The following is a 24,494-nucleotide window of genomic DNA, read 5'->3' on the forward strand; positions in this document are numbered from 1 at the left end:
AAAAAAAAAAAAGCACAATAAAATCATGCACACAAGGGCTGGGGAAAATTTAAGATTATGTTTAACCTGTTTAAACCAGAACACAAAATAATGTCTATCGTTGGTACTGGGAGGTTTCATGAATAAAGCTCATTTAGTAGGAAAAGCTTCTAATCAGCTCATGAGTAAAGGCAGCATAATAAGAGAAGAGCAAACATATAGGCTAAAGAAAAAACTGTCACCCTTTTGTGATTTCTATACCAAAATCTTCTACAAGCAGCTTCTAAAGCAGGAAAAACTGACATGGGAAGGTATAAAACTCAGATTTAAGATTCAGATAATAAGATTCTTAACTAGTCTAGACAAATGCAGYAAGTCTTTGTTTCTGTTTCAGCTTCACTAAAGTAACGTATATTTTACATGGGAAAAACAACAAGGATTGAAATTATAAAATGGAAGTAGTTACAGAAATGATCTGAGTAATGCTGGAAATACCTTCCAGCTGCAGAAATGTCACCAGCAGAGCTCCTCAAGGACAGGTCTTGGCACAGGCCCTACTGTTTTTCAGTGGACTTGGCAATTAAAATGAGTGATAATGAAGCTTGCTGATAACACAGACTGGGGAGTCACACACAATGCAAAGACAAAATCATCTCCCATAACTGCATGATCCTGAGGACTGAAAAAACAGGAATGCTATTACAATTAGTAACATCAAAAAGGAATGAGTCCAACRAAACAATCTGCTGTAAACATGGCTGAGTGGCTACAAACAACAGTGTTTGCTCTGTTAGCAGATCAAATAAAATCACTGTGACTTTGCTACACTAGAAGAGAGCGTGTAGTAAAAGACAACTTCACTGGCACAGGAATTATATCAATCACTGGTAAAACTTCATCTAKACAGGAGTGTACAAGTTCAATTACCCTCCTTCAATACAATATAAGGCAGATAGTTAGTAGAAGACTTGGATTCAAATTGATTAGTCAAGCAACAGACAGAGAAAATACCAGGTGTCTGTAAACATCTAAGAGTCAGGAGAGTAAATCTAAGATTGAAGAGGGAACAAAAGATATTTATGCTAAAGAAACAAATTTTTTGCACTGCAATAAAAAAGAACAGGTTGGATATGAAGGAATTTTCATTAGGAGTTAACAGGGTTTTACCCTTGGTTGAGTGATGGAAGGCCTGGAARAACATTTTCAGGGAACCCAAGAGAAGGAGAAACAAAAGTTTGATTTCTAGGTGGAGTTTGATGCTTGTGTGGAGACCACATAGACATAACTGAGAGTGGACAAAGGTGGGCTGTCACTTACTACATGTTAAGTGCAGTGCTCATGTGTAAGCTCACATATAACAGGGAACACATGTAAATAGCTAAAGGGGAGAATAGGAGTTTCTATTTTTTCTTTTTTTTTTTTTTTTTAATTTTTACTTTTTGGCAATAAGATGGGCTGATGTTTTACCACAGGAAAGGCCTCTCTCTAAATGTAGCAGGTTATGATGGCTCTGTTTAGAGTACCTTTGTTTGCAGTAGTTCCTGKCACTTCATGCATTTTTCATAGCTGTTTCTTGTTAATATATACCATGTTCCTWGGAGTGCCAACAAAAAGGGCCCTCAGTTGTTACCAGAATTTTGTGGCAATTTTAACGACAAAACAAGTAGCAAGAGCAGCAGCTTCTGCCATTCCTACAGGACTACASCTTATTCATGGCAAAAGAAACACGACAACTGCATCACAAAGGAACAGATGCAAGTACAACCCTCAGCCACTGAGCCACTGACAACCACAAAGGTTTGTAAAACCAGAGTTCCTTTCGTGTGCACACAGGYAGTTCTGTGCMTATCCTTTAACACAYGTTAACATCATGSTTCTATCAGCRAAACTAGGTWTTACACACAAACACATGCTGATCTKCAYACATGATTRTTGTTTTGCATGTAAACAACTATTTTCAGAAGCAAGAACCAAAAAAATTGATACAGCAGTGCAGGAGGCACCCTGACCCTGCAGACAGTTTATTATGAGGCAGTCTTAGCAAGCAAATCTGAGGATGCATTATGGCATTGACATAAATCCTTGYCTATCAAAGCTTTGTTCCTTCTTCCTGCCAAATCAATAAACGGTCTCTGCTCCACTTAGAGACTCCTCTCGTGCATTCACTTTCATGTTCTCTCTCTCAATTTCACTATAAATGTACCTTTTCCCTCCACATACATCTGGCCCCAGACTAAACACTTTTCATGTCATCGCAGAAGGGCAAAATTCTTCCCTCCTTTTGCAAAAATTCTTTCCCTCCTTCTCCACCAGAAAAATAAAGTAAGAGTAAGCAAATCTACTGTCAGTTACCTGGATCTACTCAGATTACATCAGATACATGATTCAGTACTTTCTAGAAATTAAGGTGATTCTTTTTCCACTGCTGAGCTATGTTTGGTTTAGATGTAAATTCAGTGGCAGGTTCTGCATATACCAAATCAAAGCAACATGTTTACAAAAAGCCGTTCTAATCAACCCACGCTCATGTTCAAAACTCTTTCAGAAGAGTACTGCTACAAAGAAAAAAGGAAAAAATTGCAACAATTTCTAGCAAAGATTCAGCTTCCCAGTGGGGACAAGGCTAAGGAGTCCCAAGAGTATTGCAGCCATAGCTGCAATAGTTTATCTCATTTCAGTACTTCACAGTTGTCCAGATAAACAYGTTCCATTTTTCAAAAACAGACCCAGAGCAAATAAATGTTTAAAAATCATGCAGGTTTTCTCCTTTCCTGATCACTGAAACAAATCCAGCTTTAAGTTTTGAAATAAATTCACCTCTAAGTTTTGGCTTAAAAATGTTCATATAAAAAAAAAAAATACTAGAAATAAGATGAAGTTGCTACTATGTTACATTATTAAGGAATGCTTATAACACCACATACAAACTGTAAGTGAAACAGAAGACCCCGGGAACACGCAAGTCTTTCCCGCTGAACAAAAAAAAAAAAAAAAAAAAAAAAAAAAAAAAAAAAAAAAGAGTATATCTCAATATATTCCAGTTTTTTAAAAAAATTCTTTAGGAAATAAATTTTCAGGCATATACAGCATTTTATTAAGTGTAAATTAATGCAGTGATATAATGTGAAACACAGCAGACACAATTGTGTGAATCCTTTAAGTTGGTGTATGATAGTGCCACTTAATTATTTTTACATGCCCTGAAAGAAGAAAGTTAAAGACCTAATTGTTGCACTAGTACAATAAGGTCACAACCCAATGAGATATGAAATGACTGAAATAATATTCCTAAGAAAAATCAAACTTCCTGAAAAATACAAGAATGTAGTTAACTAGCAAAAAGTATCTCTGTGCAGTTATGACATCGTTTTTCCTTTTTAAATTGTTACAAAGCCTAAGAAAGAGGTATATGCTCTTAAAGTAAAAAATAAAATACAATTCAGGAACATAAGCAGACTCTTCCTGGGTAAATGAACCACCGAACACCATTACTGGCTGACTGGGGCTGASTGACCATGATTTTAATGAACCAGAGAGCCGCTGACTCATAAAATGAGAATGTATTTCACCCTGGCTGACTGCCTAATTCAGAGCTCRCTGCATCCTTGGGTTCACTGAAACACAGCTAAGATGGAAGGAAGGACCCACCTCTGCCCTAGGAGCCAAACTGTGATAACGGGGCCACGCGAGCGCTGACAGAGGGAGCGGGAGGTGGCAGAGCCAGGGTCCCTTCGCTGAGGATGTGGCAGGGGTGTCACACCTCTGACATCCAGAAAAAACCCAGGATCAGCAGAGAGGCAGCTCCTCTSTGCCACACACCGCGTCTCCAAGGATCCCAGGGCTGGAGAGCCAGGGGAAGCTCTGCTGAGCTGACATTCGTGCACATCATCCCCAGAAGGCTCAGCCTTCAGCACAAAGTCAGCTGAAGGACCACCATTCTTTGGTGACAGCCCCACAGCCACCCCACTACAATGATGGGACAATGATGGGTCCATGTCCCAGGAAATGCATCCAGCCCCACACGGGAAGCACAAGGTGATCTGAGTTAGGCAGCTGCTCCCACAGAGCAACTCACACCACTCATTTGGTCAAATTTCTGGAAGCCAGTGCTAGACTGTCACAGCCATTACTCCACTCCCTACCATTCATCATGGGGACATCCCACACCAAGGGGATGGTGAGGAGGAGGGATGGCAGCAGGGATGCACACACCCAAGCATCTCAGAGACCTCAGTGAACCACAGAGTCCAAAGAGGGACATGAAATGGAGAGAAGAGCGAGGACAGGGAGGATAACTTCTAGGGAAACAAAATATACACCAGCACAATGAAAACCTTGTTTGTTTGGGTGGAGCTTTTTTTATTTTTAATGCAAACCAGAATCATTTGATTCCCAAAGTGGACAAGTCTGTACTTTGGCCAAGTTGCAACAGGTAGTATCTGCCACAGATCCTTTCACAACCTCAGTCATCTCTGAGAAAAGCACATTACCATAAACCACACTAGAGGCTGATATGTCATAAAAAAAAGATCACTATCTCTACAGAAACACCCTTCACCCCTTGAAATCAAAAACCAAGCCCAAAATACCAAATTCCATTCTGAAATGCATATTCTTCACCACTCCCTCTTTTCAGAACCACCTCACATTTGTCACTTTTAATGTCTCCTCTTGTGTGCCTAGTCACCTTCCCAAAGGTGCTCTGAAAGACTGACAAAACAATCTTTGCCTCTCCTCTGGATTTCCACTACTGTTTTCACTGCCTTTAATTCTCTATTTCTGCGTCCCTTAATTCAATCTTTCATGGAAGTCCTGTCACTTCCTTACCTGTCATTTCTAGGATTCACACATTCTTGCTGTCCACCATGGCTAACATATTTGCTATTGTCAGTGTTATTCACAGTTTTTATTATCACTCTGCCATTGTCTTCRGCTTCCTACCCTGCCTCCAAATATCCGTAATGTTTTTGAATTCATCTACTCATTTCCCTAGTTCTCAAATGAGTGATTTTTTTGCTCTTTTGTATAGACACCTCCTACCCCATCTCCCACTCTACTAACAGATATTCTCCTTATTCTCTGGACTCTCAGCTTTCATTGTCCATTTGTCTGCTCTCCCATTCTTTGCTTAACTGCCCTTATCTRTCTGCCTTCAAATACTTAATAAAATGAGCTTTGAATTAACCTGAAACATAAAATCCCCCTACAATCAGATTATTATATATTTATCTTCCTCATTAATGATTCCCTCCAGTGACATTCAGCAGGCCAGTAAATTTCACTCCATTTGTATTTCTTCAATTGTAATTCAATTTGTTTCCAACAAAGGTGACTGTTCTTCTGGAGTCACACCATCGCAATTCCTATGAACCATGACTCGTTCTTCCAGAAAAATGACAAGCCCAGAAGCAGACCAGCTCCCACATGAGCACATCTGGTTTCTAAAGGGGAAAGTGCATTGAGTTTGCATGGGCTGGTTTTGGCAGTAGGGGCGGGAGGGCTACAGGGGTGGCTTCTGTGAGAAGCTTTCTGCTAGAAGCTTCTTCCATGTCCAGCAGAGCCAATTCCTGGTGGCTCCAAAGATGGATGTGCTGCTGGCCAAGGCTGGGCCAATGAGAAATGGGGCTAACACCTCATTTAACAGATTTAAGAAGGAAAAAAAAAAATAAAAGAGTTATTGTGCAATTGTAATTGCGGCCAGAGAAGAGCGGGGTGAGAACATGTGAAAACAACTCAAGTGCCAGGGTCAGTGGAGAAAAGGAGGGGCAGGAGCTGCTCCAGGCACCAGAGCTGAGATTCTCCTGCAGCCCCTGGTGCAGCCCATGGTGAGGCAGCTGTGCCCCTGCAGCCCATGGAGATCCACGGGGATGCAGAGATCCACCTGCAGCCATGGAGGGGACTGTGCTGGAGCAGGTGGATGTCTGAAGAGGCTGTGACCTTGTGGGAAACCTGTGGAGAGAGGAGCCCTGCTCCCAGGCTGGAGCAGCCTGTCCTGACACTGGGGATGAATGACCCACACTGCAGCAGTTCTGGGAGGACTCTCTGCCTGTGGGAGGGACTGACATTGCAGCAGTTCACAGGAGCTGCTGCTCCTGAGATGGAGACGGGTCAGAGAAGTTCATGGAGAACTTTCTCCCGTGGGAAGGACCCCATGGTGCAGCAGGGGAATGACTTCTCTCCCTGAGCAGCAGAACCCTGGGTGATGAAGTGACCATAAGCCCCATTCTCTGTCTCCCTGTACCATTGGTGGGAAGAGGTAGAGCTGGGRAGGAGGCAGGGATGGGAGGAAGGTGGTTTTAAGGTTTTATTTTACTTTTTATCCTGCTCTGATTTTGTTAGTAATAAATTCATTTCATAACCCTGAGTTGAGCCTGTTTTGCCTGTGAKGGTATTTGATGAGTGATCTCTCCCAGTCCTTATCTTAACCMATGAACCCTCTGTTACATTTTCTGTCCTCTGTCCAGCTGCAGAGGGGAGCAAGACAGCAGCTTTCGTGGCTGCCTGGAGTTCAGCCAGCATCARCCYACTACAGCCTTTTTTGATGGAAAATTGCAGGCAGTATTTTACTGTGGGCAAGGGAAATCTGTTTATCTTTTGCTGAAAGAGTTTAAATTCACCCACCAGCTACTTTAAACACACTTTCAAATGTCTCCTTCGTGTGCTCATATACCCTCTTAGTTACATAAAAAAAAGAGATCATCTCCCACCACTATACCTCAATTTCTAATATTCTGCTCTCTCAGTCTTGTTCCAGGGATAGTATTTTCATACTTTTTCACCTGGAAGGATAACACAKGGTAGAACTCCTCCACCTACCAATTCCATTGAAGGAAACATTAATTTATACCTCTGCTATGGATTATAGCATTTACCACAAAAGGAAATCAGATCACCTCATGTAGTAAAACTACATCTACACTCTCACATTTTTGACAGCTGATTTACTTCACTACACTTAAAGGAATTAATTAATATCATGAAGACAACTTAATCAGCAAGATAATCCATTACTACTGCACAGAAGATAAAACAGGGCTTCCTTCTGCAAAGCTTTGCTCTTTATAAAGCAAACAGTGCAACCATCATCCCAGCCATTAAACTAGGAAGTTAAACTGGTGATGTTCACACAGGTGCTATCTAAATCAAAAAACAAACAAACAAACSAAAAACCTCTYTGAAATCTTCTAACAGACATTCACAAGTTGCTAAAAGAGAGATCTTCAGAAAGAAACACATATTAAGTCACAYATATGTTTTCAGCAAACATTAGAAGGCTGGGTAGATCCTACACCTGATGACCCTGAACACTGGTGAAAAATACCACATGYATCTGAACAAATGTATGGGTAATTTCTGCATGTGCCACACTGTCTCTGACCCACAACCCAGCAGATGTTTCCAACAGTGCTGGTCACGATCTGAACCATGCAATGCATTAGCACAGCTTTCTGGATTTGACCACAGTAAATTTATCTCACTCACTGAACATTTTTATTCTCTTTATAATGCTTATTTGTTTGTTTCACCTCATTGTAGCCAGCTAGTTCTTTCACAGGGACTTTGGATTTTCTAGCACATGCATTCACAGAGGCTCTTTGAAAGCTAAAATTTCCATTTCTACTCCCTAGGAAACCAGCAAAAACTTTTATGCTTATCACAGTGYTCAGTATTAACCATGTATCTTACACAGGTACCTAATTAAATCAAATTGTTACTATTATATCATGCTTCATATTCACACCTAATTAATTTAGTTTTCTCAGATGATTTTTCTTTTGGTCATAACTCCAATTTCAGATTTGTCAGTGCACTGAAAATAACTGCTTTCAAGTTACCAGAAACCCATCACAAGTATGGGAAACGTATTTGGGGCTAAGTCTGCCTTTTTCCGCTGCCTTAAACACTGGCAAAGAATTCTGATTTATCTTACAGGATCATCATTTAAATTTTTAGGATGTAATTGTTTAATATTACCACTTTCARTAATTCTGACTCAAAGAAACAAGTCATACCTTTTCTATAATTATTTTTAAATTATAAGATATTTCAGGTAGCACTAYCCATTCTATATTTGACTAACATTATGTCCAAAATAAGACGATAGATGATAACTGTGGGATGCTGACCAATCAAAACTCACAAGAAATCAATGCAAGGTACAAAGAYTCAAATACTACAAGGTCATTTTCATCAGAAGCAGTGTGGCCAGCAGGACCAGGGCAGTGATTGTCCCCCTGAACTTGGCACTGGTGAGGCCACACCTTGAATCCTGTGTTCAGTTTTGGGCCCCTCACTACAAGGACACTGAAGTGCTGGAGAGTGTCCAGAGAAGGACAATGGGGYTGGTGAAGGGTCTGGAGCACAAGGCAGGGACTGTCAGGCCTGGAGAAAAGGACACCGAGGAGATCTGACCACTCTCCCCACCTGCCTGAAAGGAGATTGGAGCAAAATGGGCATCAGCCTCTCRTCGCAGGTAACAAGTGACAGGACAACAGGAAATGTTCTCAAGWTGCACAAGGGAAARTTTATGTTGGATATTGGGAAAAATTTCTTCACTGAAAGGGTAGTCCAGTGGTAGAGCCACCAACCCTAGGGGTATTTCAAAGACACATCGATGTGGTGCTCAGGAACGACATTTTGTAGTGACAGTACCAGGTCAACAGCTGGATTTAAAAAGTTCTATTCCAACCTAAATTATTCGATTCTGTATCACCTCCACCTTATTAGCTATGATCTCTTAGAAGCAAGCTAAATATATAATGAGCTTAGTTACACAAATAAATAAAACAGTATATAAAATTGACAGGGAGCCAGGGTGAACTGCCATGAAAAACACTGTTTGTATAGGTGGTTTTTTTTTGCAAGAAAAGTGCAAAAGAGGATATTAAATGATGGAGAAAATTTGTTTATGGGGCTTTTTTTCAGAACACTTAACATCCATGAGGGATCTAAATCTGGTTTTCAGACAGAAACAATTAAATTTTTTAAAAAGGAGGAAAAAAAAAAGGAAAAAACACTAGCAGCAAAGTCTACTTTGCAACAGTCTAAGGAATCTGTTTTCCATGTTCATGAGGAGACACAATTATTTTACAGCTTGTGGCAGTAGCCTTTGACAGGCAATGTTTTCTGACAGGTTTTTAAATAAAAACCAGCACAAAACAAGTAACTTTAACAAGATAACAACAGCTCTGTGAACACCAACAGTATCTTCACCTACAGTGTTGATTAAGCACTTCATGAAAACCATTTCCCTTCTCTCGTGCCGAGCATTCTTAAGGTCTCTTTCTCCACTGTTTGTGCACGCCCATGGCATCATTAATTTATTGGCATGGCCTCTGCTGACTTTGAGGTTGAATCTTAGATTGTTTCTTACAGTTAAAATAAGAAATAATCTAATTAGACACAAACATACCTCAATAACGAAGGGAATGACAAGCTGATTATTAGTTATTTCAATTCACAACAGTAGTTTCGTTCTAATTTGGTGTTACATCTTCCTCTGTTTTACTCGACTTTGGAGTGGTGTGGTGGTATGTAATATGTCATCTAATTCATGGAATTCAGATATTGGCCTTTCCAAATAATGTTCTGGCACTGGCAGCACTTGTTCTTGGACAATTGCCTAGGGAATTATGATGGTGTTTAGGAAAAAAAAAAAAAAAAATATATATATATATATATATATATATATATATATATTTGCATCATGCATGAAAGAGTTGGCTAACCTGAAATGTGAGATTTTAAAATCAATTAAGCAACACATCCTAGCCGTCAACACCAACATGTCAAAAACACAACTGTATCAATTCTTGCAAAAAAATTTACCAATACAGTTATTACCTAAGCACATGTTTACTACCTCAAGGAAAAAAATGTTTACCTTGACTTACCTTGCTACTTTTAATAGTAATATGAATTTATAAAATGCTATTCTGCAACATGCTTATCCTGCCCACCTTTGGAACATTTGATTCACTCCTTATGCACCGTCATGAGATGCACACAGGAAATTTGCCAGATCTGATTTGCAAAAAAGATGGGTATCTCCAAGCAAGCAGGTTTCAATAAATTACATGGAGTCTGGCAATTTTGAGAGTCAAACCTATCTTCCTTCGCTCTCTTTCAATTCTCACATCCTAGGAGAGGCATGCATATTCCTTGCTAGAATACCAGAAATTTGTGAACACTTACACAAGCTTTATGAAACTCTAAAGGTAAAATAACCAGTATTTCTAAAACGTTTTTTAAAGTGCACAYTATCTTCATATTTTCCTGAATATATAAACTTACTTCTCAAATGTCTTATATTTAGAAAAGAAGGTGATCTCACAATAAAACACCAGCATAATCAACAGATGACATAGTACATATTTTATCTGCACGGGGGGGTGGTGTTAATCTTTCAAAGAAAGGAAAGAGCAGMAGATCCAGACAGTAAAAAATGCAAGTGCTAAAGAAGCCTGTAGGCAAAAGCCACAGCAAGACATGAGCACATTTCCCACAATTACAACAGCATAAAGAGCCCTCAGAAGGAGTCATCTGGGCAGCTGCAAGTACACCAGTTATTGTTTTCCATGTTTCAACCATCTGCCTCCTTAGGGCAGACCTGCGCAAAAGATAAAAAAAAAACCAAAAAACAGTGGTTTCATGTAACTTTTGGTATCAACAACTTGCCTTTTACCAAATGCTACACACCACAAAGAGTTCAATTTTCATATRGTTAAACTGTAACTCCTCCCATGTTTCTTATAGAAAGAGGCTAGGGAAGGGAATTTCCACGATACAGTGGGCTGACCCTCTAAAGGCAGCACAGTTAACTAAACACTACAGTCAAAGAAAAAAATAATAAATCTTGCAGTTTTCAGGGGAAAAAAAAGAATTGGAAATAATTCCTTCTGCTGGATTTATAAAACCCAGCACAACAGATTCTTTGAATGATCACACCAAATGTTTCAAATGGCCAAAACACAAGCCAGTTTTCAAATACTTGTTTCAAAATTGCAACCCAACAGTAAAATAACTACTGCTAAAAGTAATTTGTCAGTTCTAGACGAGATGGAGRTCATGTAGGAGAAAAGAATGCAATACAGAAACACGCAGAGCTGACTTTTTCCTGTGGTTTTAAAACAAATTAGCTGTCAAAGATATGCAGAATAACAAGAAATACTGACTAATTAAAAATATTCAAGTATGTGAACATGATTGCTGGGAAAATAATGCCAATAATTTACTGGCTAGTTAGCCCCTTAGAACTGCCAGCTTTGGACAGTTCTTGAAGTCGGGAATAAACGTTGTAGGTCTCGTATTAATTCATCATTCCATTCATTGCAAGTCAGTGACTGATGATGGTGCCAATGTTACGGAATAACATTCATTAATAATCAGCACTTTCAGATGAGAAACCCAAGTTCAACCTTCCTGAGCCTTTGGGTACATTTTGTATGTGTTGAAACACAGCAAATCAAACATGCCCTACAGATAGGGGCTGTGATTAATTTATTTATTTTAAAACCAAGAATGGAAATCTGCATTCTCGTGAGATTTGAGGTACCAGTGAGTTTACAYGAAGACTGAAGAAACAACTCCCCACAGCAGGACTTCCAAGACCTGCTGCTATATGGCTGAGAACCAAAACTCAAAAGCCATAACTAGAACATCTTGAAGAGCATACTGAGGCATCTACTTTCATGTGAGGAGAGGGAGTTTAGGATTTACTGCTAAGACTTAATGCTTAGGTCTTCAAATGAAAAATGAGTAAGAAAAAATCCTACAAGTTCAAGCAAGGCTGACTGTTCAGATATTATATCCAAACAATTTATTTTCACTTGCAAACCTTTGATCACAGCTTGAAAGTTCAAGGTTGTGGATTCTGGGGTGTTTTTTTGTTTGGTTTGGTTTTCTTCTTTCAAGGAACAATAAAAATGGTAAATGTCCACTTTCTGCTTGTCACACTAAAACGAGGTGAAAAAGTTCCCAATCCGAAGTCCCTTGTGACATTCAGCATAAGCCCCTGGGCTGCACCAACAGCAGCAGAGCCAAGGGAAGTGATTACAACCTTTCTTCAGCCATCATTAAACCACACAGAATTCTGGCCCTTCTCAGGACAAGAAATATGTTGATAAACTTAAAAAAAATCCAGAGAAGGGTGGTCAAGACAGAGGAGGCTGGACCTTCTCCATAAGGGGAGGCTGAGGGACATGGGCTCATCCAGCTCCAGGACAAGGCAGCTTTGGGTCACTTCACAGCAGCCTCCTGCCCCAGGGGGAGGATACAGAAAAGGCAGCACCAGGCTCTTTACAAAGGTGCCTGCTGAGATACACTGGCTACAAACTGAAGTTGGGGGGATAAAAGAGAGAAAGGAAAATAAACCCCAGGGACTGAGAGATTAACCAAGCACTGGAAGAGGCTGTAGACCTCCGTTCTCAGAGATTTTCAACACTCAACAGGAAAAAGCCCTGAGCAATCACAGTTAAATTCAGTGCTGAATTGAGCAGGAGATTTARGATATCCTGAGGTGTCTCCTAGCCTGGAATACCATGAGGAGGGAAACAGAAAGACTGACCAATGCCCCTCCCGTAATCACCTCAGAAATCTTGCAAGGGTGTGGCCAAGCCCGACTGCTTCAAAAGAATGCATGAAAAACCCAAACTAAATAACTACAGAATTAGTGGCCCCACAGGAGAGCATTATTCTTTCTCTTCAAAACAGACTCACTCCAGTGACTTGGCTATCTCATTCTTTTTATCACCTTTTTTTTTTTTTTTTTTTTTTTTTTTTTTTTTTTTTTTTTTTTTTTTTTTTTTTTTTTTTTTAAATGACTGCTGTATTCTCATTTCTGTGTATTTCAACGACTAACAAGCATTAATTATGCAGGCAGGATACTCTGGTAATGAGACCTTCTCATTCCTTCCATTTCACAATACTGTGTAGCATTGGAACAATCTTACTGCTATTCCATTCCAAGAGCAACAGGAAACAGCGAACTCCACAGAGGGAAGAAACAAACGGAACTCCCCCAAACACAGTAACAGTAAATACAGGCAGGAAATAACCTGATATCCTTCTTCTGCAATTCTAGCAGCTCCAACTGCTTCATCCTCTAGGGCACACTAATGACCATTTGGGACCTTCTGCCATTTCCTTACTATTGCCAGTACAGCTCGCCAAGCAGCCAAGTTGTAGGAAACAAGATTTGGGTATTGCCTCTTTTCTGTTTTTAACGTGGATTTCTCTAAAAAGAGGGATGAATATAAATTTTGAGGTCAGCCCTGGTTTCTACCCTCCAAATAGCACAGTGGGATTGTCTTGCACCCCTCAGTCTGCCTACATGCTGTATAACACTGTAAATATCAGGAGAGGCTTATTGAGGCTGCCAAAAGTTGACAGTGGCTTATTTCGCATAAGGTTATTGTATCTCTGAGYAATTTTTGCCTGAAATCACAGTGGTACAATAAACTGCAACGATCTCTTTTTTAACATGCATAAAATGAGTATGTTTACTTAAGATTTCAGCAAATTAACAAGAAAAATATTTATAGAGATCCTCAAGCAACTGTCATGTTTTACATACAGATGGCAACAAAAAGCTGCAAGAAACAGGCCACGTTTATGTGCACCAACAGCATCATGATTGAGTTAATTCACTCAGTTCAATAAAAACAAATGTCTCAGTTAAACACTAAGGTTAGAGGAAATGTGACAACAAAGTCTATTTACAGGGTTATAAAAAGATACATAGTGAAAATCATAAACTACAGAGATTCCAGCAGAAACATATTTTCACAAGCAGACACACTGGGTTGTTGGGGGGGTATTGCTCAATTATACTCTGAAATGATGGCAGAAAGTCCTAAACTTGATTATCTTTACCAGAAGCTTTGGTTTTTGTTTTTGCTTTTTTTTTTAATATAGCAAAGGCACTTCATCTAAAGCAATTTTTTTTAAAGCTGGTTAATGATTTCCTTTCAATTTCAAGAAAATAAGCTATGAAAGTGGTGCTTTTTATTTACATAGTACTATATTGCWAATACACATGCCCCCCCATTTAGTTTACAAATAAGAGTTTTGGCTCATACTTCACAGACCTTTGTTCTCCAAATTATACAGTTGTTTTACATGTTAAATGTCTAGAGAAGAAAGAAGGAGGAGGAGAAAGGAGAAGAATCAAAATGACTATGCAGCTTTTCTAGCAGATAGTACATTTATCACMACAAAATTTCTTTAACCAACATCACTGTGATGTGAAGAAAACAATGTTATTATTCAGCATTTAGAAAAGGCACTAATATTTCTCCACAAYTTTCTATACAGAAATATACAATTATTGCCATCAAAGAATATGCTGATGGTGTCGAACCACAAAAAGCAAAGAAAATAAYCACAATCCTCTGCCTACAGCTGAAAGTGTCCTGCAAAATACATGTACCAGAAAGTCTGATCTCTGACAAAGTTTTGAAGGATTAAAACATGTAGAGTCTTTTAACTTGTTGTCTTGTAAAAGTGAATTTAAGTATGTCAAAAATTAAGTATGTCAGAATTTAAGTGTCAAAGTAAAAAAAGGAAACATGATTAAGGAATGTTACAGGGCAGGTCTTTAAAATTCTAAGCACAGAACGAAGGAGCAATGAAATGAAACACATTTGAGCAATCACATTGCAGCTGTGAATGCTGCTTTTAACAATATTGTCACAGATGACAATCTAATATTTATTTATGGTCCTAAAAGTTTGCTGCGTACATCAGGATCTGTGGTGACAAATTTCCCTCCCTTGCCTTTGGCTTATGAATTAATCCCAGTGAYGAGGAAACCRCTATTCTGATAGATGCTGTAAAAARTATAYACAAATATAAATAGGAAAGAAAARCACAACRCAAACAGATGTAGCCACTGTGTAAGCCAAGARTRATCATAAGTGTATTTTTTTGCTAGRTYCCCTGGACAAGTAAATCAACATTAYCAGAGATCAGRGATATGGAATTCTRTAATCAGCATTACAGTTGGAGATTTATCAGTTTGGAGAAAGGCCTACTATCAAGCTACAAAAGTGGGGGGGTTACACTGGCTACCCASTATGTTTCACTGATCACTCCTTTCCGAGCCATTGTAACCTCAACCTGCATTTTTAAAAAAGCTAAACTAAAGTTAAAGGCTGAACATATACTTGTAACCTGGAATACATGACTGCTAGCAAAAGGAGTTCAATGTTCCTCAAATTACCTAAGAGCTAATTTCCCTAAGAGCACATCTTCTTAAAAAAAAAAAAATTAACTTACAGTTTATTGAGTGGCATTAAAACAGCTGGGAAAAGGACAGCACTTGTTTAGCCACCTTTAACCACATAGTGCTTGGCATGCTTCAGCACAATAGAAGTCCAGAACACACCCCCTTAACTGTTCAGGAAATAATTTCCAGTCTCCTATGCAACTTCTGATCGAAGAACAGGACTGATCCCCACTAGAATATCACTTGGTACTTCAGATTTAACTTATGGTTCTGTCAAGCTATATTAACCAATTAGTAGCTTGGAAACAGTAGACAGAGTATGTAATGTCTGCAGTCCCAGGCTTCATAATATTTTGCCCAAAAGGAAGTGATTCGTGTATCACTCACAAATACACAGAGCCACTTTCAGTTTTATTTCATTTATAAAACACCTTCCAAACYAAAGACTACCTGCAGGAGCTCAGAGAAGATCTACACTGTGCTGTCCATTCAAATTGTGAAAGTAGCATGTCCCAAAACTCTTTATTTATGGGGAAGGCAGATTTACATAATCATCATCCCTTTTTCTTCAGAACTGGACAATTGATAGGAAACTCAGAGCTGTTAATTTCYACAGTTAATCTTAATGGTTGATTTTATGCTTGCAAATGTTATTYTAAAGTGTTAGAGTAAATAGAACACTACACTGTTGTTGATTTAAGTGATTATACATACTTTTTCCCATCCAAAGGATTATTTACTAAGGCAACAAACTCAAAATGAATTAAAAAGTACTCCTTTTTATTCATGGTGGAGTTCATCCAYGGAATTCATTGCCACAGGATATTATCAAAGCTAACACTGCAGCTCAGAATTCATGATATGAAAGAAATTAAAATACAGAATAGTAACCTTAATGTGACATTCGGGTTTTACAACTGCCTACTTAGGATAGGAAATGGACAGGTGAGACCCTCAGGAAAAGAGAAGTGCATTAGTACAACCACATCCTGAATATAATGCATCAAAGGATATACTTCTAACAAACACACCAAATTATCTGATTTATCTGACAAAATAACTCCCAGTAGACCAGTTTCTCTCAGTAAAAGAATCAGAAGGCTCCTTCCCTCMTATTCCTGGCAGCAACAATTGCACTTTCTCTTAAAACTTATCTACACACTACCAGCTTCTGACCTGCTTAGTTTCAGAGACCTAACAAGATGTCAGAATGAAGACCTGTGATCACCACAAAAATAATGGCTACAGAAAATTTTTACCCTAGAAAACAAACCTGGATTGATTTAGTTACAAATATTGATCAGTCTGCTGCAGGAAAAAAAATTACACAGCCTCTTACTAGCAAATTATACTTAAAGTGCCTTTAGAACTGCCTAAAGATATTAGACAGACTAGTACAATCCGCTGACTACACAGAGTTTTTCACTAATTAGAACTTAACCTCAAGTCTGTTTCTCAGTGCAGCAGTCTAACACATGAAAGCAGTTACTGAGGTCCTTCAAGAGAAACATTATCCTCGAAAAAAGATGCTACAGCTTCACAATGGCTGTCGTTTCAAAGTGAAAAGAGATGTAGAGAAGAAAATGTGGAGTGCAAACACTCAGCAGCTTTACACACTTGTAGAAAAGATTTTCATATTCCGAAGGAGCACATCATTTGTCTCCCTTTCAGATACAACCCTTTCGATGAGTCCCTTCCTTTTTGCAGCACCAGCCACACTGAGGTCGTTCAGCTTTTGCCAGCATTTGCAACACTGCTACTCCAACAAACACGTTGGAAAAGATGTAGCACACAATTTTTTTAGTGCTTAAGTGGTTAAAACTGTTGAATTTTGTCCCCCTGCCTACTCGGTATCAGTTGGGGTTTCCCACATTTTTGGACTTTTAGGAAATACCTGAAAAGAAAGAGCACCAAAGCTACACACATACAGGTGTAATAACAGTACCGTTCTCCTCCTTGATCTCCCTCAGAAACATTCACCAAAAAAAGATGTATCACCAAATACATACAGGTCATGTTTTGATTTGACTGCTCTAATTAAAAAAAAATAAAAAAAAAATAAAAACCAAACAAAAACAAACAAACCAAATCAAAACAAACAAACAAAATCCCCCTACGGCTCAGTGTTGTCCCTGCAGTTTAGAAGRCAGGGAATTTCATACATGACTTGATTTGCAATTGATACTCATGGGCTCCAGCACAAGAAATAAAGGATTCAAACACTTTCCAGTTCTAACAATCATCAGGTAAACTGTCCCCTACCTCCAATTAACTCTCTCCAGCCAGCTGTCTCCTACTCATTTTCATTCCCACATTCAATACTACCTCTGGAACAAGTCACCCACAGGCAAGCAGTAATCTTTGCAAACTCAGAAGTTCTGGTTTTAGCTCATCTTAAAAATTAAAAGGATTCAAACCACTTAACAGACTGCTTAGGATAAATAAGCAGAGATGGTAAGAACTAATGGAGAGAGCTTTCATTGCTATTTTTCGTGGGATTCATCTTTAAACCATTTTCTAGGCTGACTGCTAGGGAAGAAGCAGARGCAGCCAACCCGAGATGGCTGTTTCACAAGAGAGAGGGAGCAGTGTACTTGCAGGAGACTGCTGCCTCCCCACCCTCCCAAAAAGTCTCTCTCTTTTTCCTCTGGGCCTTAATTGACCCTAGATGGAAGCCACAGAGATTGCAATGACATTTGCTTTCTGTGCATAAGAACATCTAACCCTGTGCCTACAAGCCTGGAAAATGCTGCTCCTGCCAGGCTGTAAATATTGCTCCTGCTTGACACCTTTCACCTGCTCCCACTGGACCAGGTAAAATTTCCTGTAATCAAAGAAGCCAGATAAATTTATTTAAACCATTTGAAGAGGGGAAGGAAAGCTTCCATTTTAACTGGTTTAGGATCTCTTGTGCAAAYTGACATCCAAGTGAACTTTTTTTCAGTATGCTACCCACTAAGGGTTCCTAGACTTTTTGTTGCTGTGACTAATACTTTTATGAGTGTTCTGGGACAACAGCAGAGTTTTAAAATGTAATGGGAAGTCTATGTGAATCTTTATCATGTTGTTCCCTATCATTTTATCAGCACATCATAAGAAATATTCTCCAAAGTCACCATACTGACAAAAAAAACCACATCAGTCTCATCTTTACCTTTTTTTTTTCAGTAACTGACCAATTTTAAAGCATAATAAGCATGACCCTCCCCATCCATAGGAGGYTTATTTCAACTTCTAAAATATGTCCAAGTTTTTTTATATGTATGTATATCTTGTCACATGCAATGCCACCACACAAACTGCCATGTAGTCTGAGCAGTCCTGCATCACAACTTGCTTTGTCATCACTGTGACATCACCTGCACAGACTGGCACATAAAAATCATTCAGTCACCTGAAAACTGCAATGTCATATTCTACCATCATTTCTTGAACAGCCACCTTCAGTGAAATCGATAAAAAGCACCAAATAAATAGTAAACCAAGCACGGCAGGGTTTGCTGCCTCCACAGGYTTGCCTTAATATTGCAGCTGGCCAATTTATTTTCTCTGTAGGAAATGTGAATAGCAATAATTCAAAGCAGCAAAACACATAGGGAGGAAATGAAATACATTCTGAAATACACTTTAAATGTGTAATTTAAGGAGCATTTTAGTACCTGGTAATGTAGTAATTCAGATATTTGCCCTTCAAAATTTTCATCAGCATTTGTTAATTTGGGAATTAAAGATCACCCAAACATCCGGGAATCTACCTTCTCCTTCCAAGGCAGAACACAGACCTCACTCCCACTGAGGCACWTCCAGCAGGTGAATATATGAACTTTTTTGAACACTGTAATGCTTTAAGAAATATTCTCTGCAACATTCTGTTTATATCCTGAAAAGATGATTATTCTGATTCATTCAATATCATTCCGATGAGTAATGGTTGCTGAAAGGAGAAGTGAAAGGAATAAAAGGAATTCCTGCTATTCACCAGGGGTTTAAATATTTGGCTCAAAGAAACTCGTGAAAATTTCCGGATAATATCTGAACTCTGTCACCTAGAAAAATTCTAAAGTATTTTCTTTAACCTGCTATTGCTTACAAAACACTGATACCTGCACTCAACYCCTCAGAAAMCCCCAAACTTTCTGGAAGCTTCTACAGCTCTTAGTTCATCTGGGTCAAAATGCAAGCGTTCAGAAAGCAAATGTAACTTCTGGGAAGCGCTTGGGCCATGCAACCATCTCACTGAAGCCCATTTGATGATAACACACAACCCAACATTAGTCAAAACCCAGAGAAAGGACATTCTTCCAGAGGATGGCTAAGTATTCTTTTTTCCACAGCACCCCATTTGAAAATAAACCTATTTTGCTTCAGAGAAAACTAATGAATTGTGTGTGAAGAAAAACAATTGAAAGCARTATAATTAAAAACTGTTATCAAGTCAGCCAACTTTGTGGTTCAAGTCTGTACAAACCAAAGAAAGCAATTAGCAAAAGATTGCTCTGATGCCTTACTTCAGCAAGACAAATCACTTCTCGTATGTTTCTAGTACATATGAGTAACAAAAAAAAAAGACTGGTTCACATCAAAGCTCAAGCCTTAAAAGACAAAACAAAGAAAGCCCACTTTCCACCACCTGTGCCAAAAGCTCCCTCTCCCCTATTTCATCATTTATTTTTTCAGCATTGTACTACTACAGTACATAAAAATATCACATTGGCTACTTTTTTGATTTTTTTAATTGTGATTGTAGCAATCTCTCAGTCTTATTACAGAACACAGTATTTTATTTGCAAGAAGTTTCACATTACTGTGAGTTACTGTTTTGACTCTGCATTCACATTGGGCTCAACGTAAGATTTTTKTCATGAAAATAACACAACAGGATCAACTTTGAAGTCATAAGCCTACAATCAGCTTTTCAATCTYCAAAGCCTTTCATTTAGCCCATGTTAAATTTCCTGTCTTCATCACCCACCCAAGATACATCATTTTTGAGTTTTAAATGGATACATCTAGGCTTACCTGCACAAGATTCGATTCTTCAATGCTACTGATTTGATCCTAAAAATTCTTACAAGGAATTGTGTTTTTCAGTTATGTGGTACTGATCAGTGCTTGGAAAATATTTCATCCCAGCAAACTGGCATTTTTTTCATACATGCAAGCAAGTATTATTTTTTATTTTAAAAGTAAGTAAACCTAACATATTTAAGGTATTAACAACTTAAAGCATTAGCCATTTTAACAGTCTTCAAAGAATAAATTTTCAGTTTAGCAGATGCATTATTTTTTAGGAGTTTGACACAGCTGCCATTGGCCTCCACACACCTGGTCAGGGCTCTCCAATCTCATCACTTTCTAGCCTGAGCAACAGAAAAGCAAATTATACTATGATAGGAAACTGTAGTAATCAAGCATTTTTAAATCACACACAACGGACTCTGAACCAAAAGAACCACTCTGTATTTCCACARTTTTGGCAGTGCCAGACACATTTAGTGCCCAGACAGGGGCAGGAGACACAAAGCATCAGTCTCGCAGTGAGTCCTTGTGGCAGCTTTTCAGCTGCGGATGTAACCTCAGCATAAGTCATAGGAAAAAAAAAAAAAATCACTCTAAAAAGCCTTTTCCAGAAGTGCATGAAGCACTTCCTTGATGCTTTGGAAAGGAAGAGAGCACTGGCTCAGGAATGGCTCAGGTGCAGACGCAAGGTAGGTGGACAAGGGAAGCCAGCTGAAATAGGTTTCACCCTACTGAGGGCTCTGTAAAGAGCTTGTAAAGGGGAAAAAAATAACACCTCCAAACACAGTAAACTAAGGTAAGAGAAAAGCCGTTTGTCCATTTACCAATCCCTCTCTCAAATCCAACCAAACAAGATCACTAGGTCTAAACCCAAAAGTTCCGCAGTGGGATTTCTTTTTCATACTCGAGACGGGAAGTGCCTCTTTCAGGTTTTACATTTCGATTAATCCTCAGATGRGTAAGATTTATGAGCATAAGCAATTCATGACAACATCAGTGCTCATCTGTGGAGGTACTACTGCAATGCGAAAGTGCTTCTGCATTACTAAATATTGGGAATAGAGGCGGCTAAATCATTTTATCTGAACTTGTTTTGACACAGAGTCTGGCAAGAGCCAGATTGAGCACCTGACAGAACAAGATCCTTCGTATCTTAACACCACAGCAAGATAATTTATTATTAGAGTAATCCCAAAAAGTTTCACYTAAAGACCATTTCTTTTCTAGAATCTTTTCTCTTTCCCATGCRTCTTTCCAGCAAATTCATCGCCATCCATACTTCAATGATCTTTTACAAATTCAAAGAAAATATACTGGCAAATTGGTTACAAATGTCTAACCCTGGCATTGAAAGACCTGTCCGATACCCCCACGCCTTGGTTCTGAGAGCATCCCATCACCTGCCCCATGCACCCAGCATCTCCGCACCCAGCATCTCCACACCCAGCATCGTCACACCCAGCATCCCTGCACACCGGCCAAGGCACAGACACCTGGTTGCACAGGGAGCTCCTTGAAGCTCCTCAGCTGCTGCCACGATCTGTGCAACTGTGGCCATCCCAGTCCCAGTGGTGGCCACCCAAGGGCACCTGCGGGGAGGCCGCGGGCGCTGGAAGGAGCAGAAAGCGGGTACAGATGCTGCTGATGGTGTGAAAAGCTGCCTCCATCTCACTCCTCACAGCCGTGCTGACAACACCCAGCACACAGCCCCAGGAAAAGCAGGGGGAAAGTGCACTCTCACTGCCGGGCCGCGAAACAGGAGGGCTGCACACCGCGAGGCACCAGGGAGCGCCCTGGGTCCCGCATGCCTCCGGCGGGATGGGAATGGGATCCGCGTCCTCCTGCCCTGAGSAGAATCTGCGGCAGGGGAGAGCACCTGGAACCAGCGAGGGGGGAGCTCCCGGGCAGGGTGGAGGGAAAGATGCCTGGAATACAGAGGCGCTGGCCGGGCCACCACGGGGTTAGCCAAGGGCAAAGCCCTGGGAAGGATGGATGTTCGGGCGCCGCCGGGCAGCCCGGTCCGGGAAGGACGGCGAGGCCGAATGGAGAGGGGCAGCCTGCCCCGGCAGCCCCGGCGTTCGGCACCCGCTCTGCGCGGCCGGGAAGGAGCTGCGACTGCCCGGGACCAGCCCGGGAGTCCCGCGGCTGCCGCGCAAGGCGCGACCGGCACCGCTCCGCCGCCCGCGGAGGATGTGCGACGCGGGGCTGACCATCGACGGGTTTTTTTCCGCTCCGTGCGATTCCCGGCCCCCCTTCCCCAGCTCCAGCCCCGCAGCCCCACACCGCCCCGGTGGGCACCGGCCCCGGCAGAGCCGCCCTCCGCAACCACGGCTTGCGAGGCCACCCCGCCGTCCTGCAATCTAACGGGCAATAGGTATTTATTCACGGTTTTTKCAAATTGTGCGGAAGGCACGGATTAATATTAACATATTCACCCATGGCTGGACACCGCAGTTCTTCATCCAAAAATAATTACCTTCTTGGATGGCCGCCTGCTAAGTTAGGCGATTTAATAAACTGAAATTTCTCTCTCTCAAAGTAAGGAAAATCTCCCTCCTGAAAACCTCGGTAAATCTGAGAACTGCTCCTTCTGAAAGGCGCTCACTCTCCCCTTTAMAAAGTACCCTCGAAACCCTAAGGCGGCGGCCGAACCAGCCTGCCTGGAGGGCAAGACACGAATCCTCCGCTCTCCCACGCCTTGCCCGAGGATGCGGAGCGACGGACACTCGGGACCCAGCCGCAGCTGYTCCGAGCGAAGAGCCGCGGARCCCCCGGAGCCCKCACGCCGGTGCTGCGGGGGCGAGCMGAGCCCCGCCACACGTGCGAGCCCCGCAGCCCCGGGCGGACAGCAACAGCGACCGAAATTCGTAACAACATCAAACATATCACAAACTACGGGCGAGTTACAAAGTTTGAAGTTTCTCGGAGAAACAGCGGAACGGGGTAAATGCCACGAGGAAAGGGAGCGCAGCATCCCCCGAGCCCACGGCGGTCCCACGGCCCCGGGACGCGCACCCGCCCGGCGACCCACGGAGGGAGGGAAGGAGAGAGGGAARGAGGGACGTACCGGCAGTCAGGCACACGGGCAGGAGCAGCCGGAAGGTGAGCCCGCACACCACCTCGCTGGCCATCGCGGCGGGCGGGGGTCGCGGCCGGCCGGCCGGAGAGCCGTCCCTCTCTGCGCGCCACCGCCGCTCCTAGGGCCGCCCGTGAGCGGAGCCGCCGCGGCGGCGGAGCATCGCCCGTCGTCTCCTCTCCTCGCCTCGCGTCTCCCCTCCTCGCCTCGCCTCAGCCGCGCCGCCTCACGCCTCCCGCCGCATCCCGGCGTGAGCCCATGCAAGCAGCGCCGCGCCGCGCCGYACCGCACCCCCGGCCCGGGGCACGCACACGCCCGCCCCCTCGGGGCTCCCCCCACCGCCCTCCCCCGCTCGCCCGGCAGCGCGGAGCGGCCGCCCCGACGGCGCGGGCCCAGCCGGCGGCACCCACGGAGCGCCCCGCGCCGCCACAGGGAATTTCCCCGCTCCCCGCCCCGCCCCGCGCCTCTCTGCCCCCGCCCCTGCCTGCGCGCCCCTCCGCGGGGACTGTCCTGCTACCGCGCTGGCTCCCGTTCCGCGCTGAAAACTTCACCGCTTTCCACTAACGCTTCTTTTTGGTTGGTTTGGGGGGGCTTGTAACTTTCTTCTTTTTAAAACTTTTTTTTTTTTGGCTTACATTTTTGTTGTTCAGGGTTTTCTCGATTGGAGAGCGGTTTTCTCTAATCTGTTCACTTCCCGCCCTCCCCCCTCCGCCTTTCAGCAGCACATTTAGGTCCACAAGAAAATTGTCGCCTGGAAAAAAAATAGATCTCCGGTGGCTGGAATGTATTTGACTTTTCTGGAAAGCTTTTTACCCTTTAAAATACGGTGCTGGTTGGAAAGTGCTGTGGGTTTAAAGGGACCGTTTCAAGGATCATCTGSTGTGTCCCTGTGCGTGTGCTGAATGATCCTCAGCGGCGGGATTGAAATAGGGATGTTGTAAAAGAGAAAGTTATTGATGTTATCAATACAAGTACAAATGTATTTTATTTTTGGCCATACATTGCAATCCCTTACATTTAAATGAGGGAAGTTTATCCTAAACATCCTCTTCCTGGGGGGCAGTGCTCTAGGTAACTTCACTCCCGTGCAGGATCTGGGGTAAGGGTAAGAGAAAGCAGAAGTAGTGACCCTGTGGTGCTTGACATAATGTCTTAGTCCTTCTTCCTGGTGAAGAACCTCATCCAGTTTTACTT

General features: G+C 41.7%; 1 protein-coding gene across 2 annotated transcripts in view; it reads right to left on the minus strand.

Moving 5' to 3' along the window:
* PIEZO2 (piezo type mechanosensitive ion channel component 2) overlaps positions 1–23,599 on the minus strand; it is a 284,493-nt gene extending 260,894 nt beyond the window's left edge. For both annotated transcript variants that reach the window (XM_057368929.1, XM_057368928.1), the window contains exon 1: positions 23,292–23,599. In XM_057368929.1, the coding sequence (XP_057224912.1) occupies positions 23,292–23,355 (64 nt within the window). In that variant the 5' untranslated portion in view covers positions 23,356–23,599. The remainder of the gene's footprint in view (positions 1–23,291) is intronic.
* Positions 23,600–24,494: the final 895 nt, after the last annotated feature.

Source organism: Malurus melanocephalus, unplaced genomic scaffold (genome assembly GCF_030028575.1).
Source record: "Malurus melanocephalus ecotype Western Australia unplaced genomic scaffold, MMel_1.1 scaffold_99, whole genome shotgun sequence".
In the NCBI taxonomy this organism is placed as follows: Eukaryota; Metazoa; Chordata; class Aves; order Passeriformes; family Maluridae; genus Malurus; species Malurus melanocephalus.